Source organism: Hydra vulgaris, chromosome 06 (genome assembly GCF_038396675.1).
Source record: "Hydra vulgaris chromosome 06, alternate assembly HydraT2T_AEP".
NCBI lineage: Eukaryota > Metazoa > Cnidaria > Hydrozoa > Anthoathecata > Hydridae > Hydra > Hydra vulgaris.
The window spans coordinates 19228181-19235000 of NC_088925.1; the positions used below are offsets into that span (position 1 = coordinate 19228181).

At 27.0% G+C, this 6820-nt stretch overlaps 1 protein-coding gene across 1 annotated transcript in view; it reads left to right on the top strand.

Moving 5' to 3' along the window:
* Window positions 1-6483: 6483 nt before the first annotated feature.
* The window catches only part of LOC136081705 (high affinity copper uptake protein 1-like), a 16367-nt gene continuing 16030 nt past the window's right edge, over window positions 6484-6820 (top strand). Inside the window, exon 1 of the mRNA XM_065799456.1 lies at window positions 6484-6598. Coding sequence (XP_065655528.1) covers window positions 6509-6598 — 90 coding nt within the window. The 5' untranslated portion in view covers window positions 6484-6508. The remainder of the gene's footprint in view (window positions 6599-6820) is intronic.

Consider the following 6820-nt stretch of genomic DNA (forward strand, 5'->3'; position numbering starts at 1 on the left):
GAACTTGAAAAAATAAACAGTTGGTTAAAATCTAACAAATTATCGCTAAACACAGAAAAAACAAATACATTTTTTCCATTGTAACCTTAAAATCAATCATAATGATATATTCACATATAGATATATTAAATACCAAAATATCAAAAAGCATTGGTATCCTCTACAAAGCTAGTTCTATACTGTCTCCTGAATATTTAAAGTTCCTATACTTTTCGTTCATACAAAGCTACTACATATACGCTAATGTTGCATGGGCGAGTACTTATTAATCCAAACTAACCACACTATATCGAAAACAAAAACATGCTGCAAGAACAGTTTTTAATAAGGGGAGGCTCTCGCATGCTGAGCCACTTTTAAAAAATTTGAAAGCATTAAATGTTTATCAAATCAATATTTTCCAAAATTTGGTATTTATGCTCAAATATAAACTTGGACTTGTTCCTTCTCACTTTTCAAAGAATTTTTTACAAAATAGCAAAAATAGATACCATACAAGAGGAACGGAAACTTCAACGAACCTTTTAAAAAAACTAATTTCTAGCGCTTTTCCATTTCGTAACGTGGTCCTTGTCTATATAACAAATTAATACCCAAAAAAATTCAACTGGAAAAATCGAATAACTTAAATACTCTTAAAACGCTATTAAAAGATCACATTTTAAACACTAACAGCTTTATGAATTTTTATTAACCCCAAAGCATTTAAAACTATGTATAAAACTAACTTTGTTCCGAAACCAATGTAAACTCTAATAACTCTAAAAACTCTAAATAACTCAAAAACAACAACATCAACAACAAAATAATAATAATAGGCTTATTTATCAACACGTGAACGACTATATATTACCTGTTTAGCAAATCGTGTACCTATCTTATATTTATGTGTATTGAAATAAAATTAAAAAAATTGTTTATTCAAATTTTTTCTTCTTTAAAACAATTCTTGTATTAATAATACGAGAATTATTCTGAAGAAGAAAAAAGTTTGATTAAATCCATTTAGCAATTATACTATTAGCAAAGTAGGCTCAATAATGGTAATAAATATGCAAGACTTATTTCCCGGTAGAAAATTGGGTAGCGAATAGCTAGCTATAATCGTAACGATAAAGACAGAACTTGGCTTCGAGGATCGCTAGCTTTTTTAAGTTAGCGAAAAGCTATCGATATTTGTAAGGATAAAGACAGCAATTTGGCAACGAGGACCGTTAGCTTAATAAGCTAAACACCCACTGGCTATTGTGGCTAGCGCCATATCGTAATAGAATCACTGTCTAAAAAATTTTGATATGTAGCTATCAACCAGCTCTAGGTTTGTAGATATTTTGTAGCTAGGTACAAAGCAACGATAGGTAGTTAGCGACGCATTGCTACAACATTCCATTGTTTAAAGCTCAATTATTCTCATAATTACAATAAACTTAACTCTAAAAATCGAATTTTTAAAGATGTTAAAGACATTAGGAAAAAATAAAATAAGAAAAAAAAAAGGCTTGAAAATCGCTATAGAGCTAGTCAAGCTAATCGCTAGTTCATTTCCCACCGGGTAAATGATACATAAACTTTTTTAAACACGTTAATTTATTTAAAAATCTGAACAAGTTTCTCATTGAAAAATAACATAGGTTTTTGGTACTAGTTTCTTATAAACAAGTACTTATATATATATATATATATATATATATATATATATATATATATATATATATATATATATATATATATATATATATAAAATGTGTATACATATTTTACTGTAAAATCAATAAAAAAAAACATATACATAAGATTTTCAGAACTTTATGAATATTCGAATGTTTATCTTTCACAATCCAACGTCGAATGCGTTATAACTTAGCGTTTACTTATTTAAGTGGTGAAGCCCAGTCTTTTCATCAATTTATTTTACTCAAAATCTGTCAATATTGACTAGGGTAAAAGAAAAGCTTTCTTAAAATGTGTTGTCTGGCGCTACACAAGCTACAGAGACAGCTGAGAAAAAAATTCAATCCTGCACCTTAAAAATAAAATTCTAAATATAATTGAATAATAAATAAAATAATTGATCATTTTAACGAAACAAAATGTCGTCGAAAGGTGTTTGCTAAACATTGTTATAATGATTTTTTCGTACTTTGCGATTGTGCTGGTGATATACTATTTATTAAATTGATTTAAAAGAAATATACAATTGTTTAATTTCATTTTTGATGTAAGACCTCTTACTGAGAGAATATTAAGGACCCTAAAATGACACATTACCTTAAAAAAGAAATTAAAAAAAAGTTCTCGTAAAAGTAATAATACTAGGCGCTTCAGTAACGTGACTTTTTTCGTGAGACTAATTCAGAATATAAATATTGGCGAATTTTTCGGCAACTTTTTTGGCAATTATTTTATTGCTATCTAATTTTAAACCCAATCGCCAGTTATATTTGACTGGCAAAAAATTTTAAAAAATGTTAATCTGTGAAGATTATTCTTAAAAGTTTCTTAAAAAAGAGGCTAGAAGATTTTTTAAGTCGTTTTCTCCATAGTTTATTTTATTTACACTTTTTGACAAGTACATATACTGTTTTAAATTGCTTCTTTTGGGTTCTAGCACATCAAAAAAGATTATTTAGCTTATTAAATTACAATATTTGATACTTGTTTTTATAGTAAATTGTTTTTTTATATCCGGACAATTAAAAAAAAAAAACTTTTCCTTATTTTTTCGATATTTTTCTTGGTGCCATTATGGAACTCCGTTCAATCTACATAGCTAGTTATTTAAGGTAAACTGACCAATATCTAGCTGCGTCTTTATTCTGGCCAACTTTCAAAAAAATTGTTAATGCAGGGTTGTATTTATCAATTTAATTATTTATTAAAAAAGTTTTAGTATGTTTACGTTATTAAATTTCTAGGTTCGGCGTTCAGTTTTGAAAATTTGCTTTAAATTTTTTATGTCATTTTACCAAAAATAATATTACAGAAAACCATAAAGGTCTTCATGGTACATTCAATAATGGTTTAGATGTGTAAACCATCTAAACCATTTTTGAATGTACCATGTGCATAAAATAACATGTATATGATTGTAATGTAAGAGTACATGCATATCATATAATAAAAACATAGACATTTATTTTTAGACAGTCATAACTATTTTAAAATTAAATTTTCATGGTGATTTTTTACACTTTACTTAAGAATGGAAAAAAATAACAAAGCAAAAAAGAAAATTCAGCGAAAATTGAAAAATAGAGAAGCAAACGCGGAAAACACAGTTTATGGAATATAAATTGATGATATCAACAACTCAAGCTGTTGAAAATGGAGTTTTACAGCGAGCAGCATATAAAGCTTTTGACATTCCAAGGTGTTCGTTGCAAGTTTGACTTTCTGGAGTATCGAAAATGTGAGCTAAACCTGGACATCCAACTATTTTTAATAAAGAAGAAGAAAGTAAATTAATTGATTTTACATATAATTGTGCAGCTTAAGGAATCAGATTTGGTCGATTGCAATTTCTAAAATATGCTAAAAATTTTGTATTAAATCAAAAAAAAATCATTCAAGAATAAAACTCCTACAGAAAAATGGTGGTGTGGGATCTGCAAAAGGCAAAAAGATTTAACTTTATGTCAACCAGATGGTACAGCAGCTATGAGACATCAGTGTATAAATGTTTGTAAAGTGTCGAAATATTTTTTCATTTTTAAAAATGTGTTAACGGTAAACAACCTATTTCAGAAACCACAAAACATTGAAATATGAATGAGACTGGGATGCAGTTTGATTGTCATCCTGGAAAAATAGTTGCTAAAAAAGAGTTAAGTATGTACATTGTCATTAATCAGGTAACCAAGAAACAATCAGAGTAATATCTTGTGTCAATCCAATGGGTAACTCTCTTCCACCACATTTCGTATTTAAAGGAAAAAGTCTCTCTCGAGTTTTCAAATTGAAATTCCCAGAAGAAAGTACATGGAGTGTTTCAAACAGTGGTTTGCCAAAGCAAGGCATTGCATTTCTATGGGTTACCAAGTCATTTCTTTCGAGAAAAATTTGAATTTTTATAAATGTGTATGAATTTTTTTACTCTTACTATATAAAAAGGCTCTCGTTCTTTAACTAAAGTTTATTTTTGTAGTTTTTACAGATATTTTATTGCCTTTGACCTAATTGCCCCAAATTGGGCAAACAAACACTGGGATTCTTACATATATTTTGGATTTTTATAAATGTGTATGAACTTGTTTACTCTGAAAATCTGAAAAAGCACTTGTTCTTTAACTAAAGTTAATTTTTATTATTTTTACAGAGCGTTAATTGTTCCTGGTCCATTGGCCTCGATTCAGGGAAAGAAGAACTGAAATTTTTATTTATTTTTTTGATATTTATAAATGTAAATGGATTTGTTTACTCTGACAATTTGAAAAATCTCTTTTTCTTTAACTAAAGTCAAGTTTTACCGTTTTAACAAAGCTCTTTGTACTCTTGGCCCAATTTGTCCTAAAATGAGAAAATGGGCCCTGTATATTTTTACACACTTTCCTGATATTTTTAAATAAAAATAAATTTTCTGACGTTCTAACAGTTTGAAAAAGCTCTTTTTTTTAATTAAAAATTAATTTTCATTGTTTTTGAAGAGCTTTGATTGTTCTTGGACCAATTGCCCTGAATGGGGAAAACAAGCACTAAAATTTTTACACATTTTCTTAATAATTAGAAATATAAATGAATTTGTTAACAGACAGTTTAAAAAAGCTCTTTTTCTTTAACTAAAGTTAATTTTTACGGTTTTAACAGAGCTTTTTGTACTATTGGCCCAATTTGCCCCAAAATGGGAAAACGGGCCATGTGTATTTTTACATAATATCCTAATATTTATAAATATAAATGAACTTTTTCATTCTGGCAGTTTGAAAAAGCTCTTTTTTAACTAAAATTAATTTTTACTGTTTTTACAGAGCTTTGATTGTTCTTGGCCCATTTGCCCTAAATGGGGGAAACAAGCCCTAAGATTTTTACATATTTTCTTGTTATTTAGAAATGTAAATGAATTTGTTCACTCTGGCGATTTGCAAAAGCTCTTTTTCTTTAATTAAAGTTAATTTTTACGGTTTTAACAAAGCTTTTATAGCTTTTGACCCAATTGCCCAAAACGAGGCAAACGAGCAGTAGGATCCTTACCTAGAGGCCCCTAATATGAGTATAATATTTTGTAGAATTGAATGCTTTGATTCTGTAGTAAAAAAAGAAAACAATAAAGATAATTTAGCAAAGTACTTCAGTAAAACTCATTTCTCATTGATGGCATTTGAAAAATAAATTTAATATCAATTATGGTGCCATAAATCTTTATGAAAAACTCAACAAATCTTGACGCAAAATAGGCGTTATTGATGCCAACATAAGTTGTCATAACTTGGGAACCAGTTATCCAAATTTTAAAAACGAACTCATTCTAAAAACGTCTTTATTATTCGCGTACTTTGGTATTAATTATAGTCAGAAAAAATGATAATATTGAAATCGTGTGAAGTGCCTAGTAAAACCCCTAAAACTGCGCTACCTAGGAATTTAGACAATCGCTTCTTTCTGCTTATTGAAAGTCAGCACTGCTAGAGGCTGATTTTAAGAAATGCCGGGGCCAGCCGGAGCTAAAGACACCCCCTGCATTCCTTACATTGAAGGTAAGAAAAAAACATTCATGTTTGACATAATTGTTAATTGTTGTTCCAAAATAATAGCTTTTTGAAAATGCGCATGCCCACAGTTACAGCAAAATAAAACGAGTATAATGGGATTATTTTAGTAAGAAATAAATTAATAAAATTAGGGTTTATTTAATAAAAAGAAACATGTTTAAAATATTTTCAAAATTATGTGTTTTACAGCGTGACTATAAGACGGTACCATTGTTTTGATATATTACTAACTAGCAAAAAATTTGGTTGTTTTAAATGCCTATATAAAATGGAATTCTTAATGTGTTTTATAATGTATGCATATCCATTTCTATGCATAGACATATATATATATCATATATATATATATATATATATATATATATATATATATATATATATATATATATATATATATATATATATATATATATAGCTTTGTGTGTGTGTATATATTTTAAATAAACTAATTTTATAAATTTTTATGTAAATTTTTAGAGAGTGGAAAGTGTTTATATAATAATTTTTAAAACGCTTTTTTTTAAAATGATTATTTTTATAATAGACAATTATAAAAAGAATTGTTTTTAAGAAAAGTACTTTAAAAATTATTTTTTAAACACTTTCCGTCAGGGTTTTATATATATATATATATATATATATATATATATATATATATATATATATATATATATATATATATATATATATATATATATATATATATATATATATATATATATATATATATATATATATATATAAATGTATATATATTTTTAAACTTGCATTTTTTAACTTGTATTTATTATTAGTTTTTTAGCATGAATACAACAATGGTGGATGATCTTCATAATGTCTCAAATATGACAAAAGATCATGAAGAGCAAATGATGATGATGATGATGATGCCGGTAAATTTGTAAAATATTTTATTTATAGTTGTATAGATATACAGTGAATTACCTAAAACTTTTGAACCTAGTGTGGTTTACAATTTAAAATCTTTTGAAGACGAATAAGTACTGGTTTTATATTAATAAACATAACAAAACATACAAACCATTAGTGAAGAGCTCTTTTATTGCTAGATAAAATATTTAAGTTAGGCAGCATGAGGCATTTTTTCATATAAT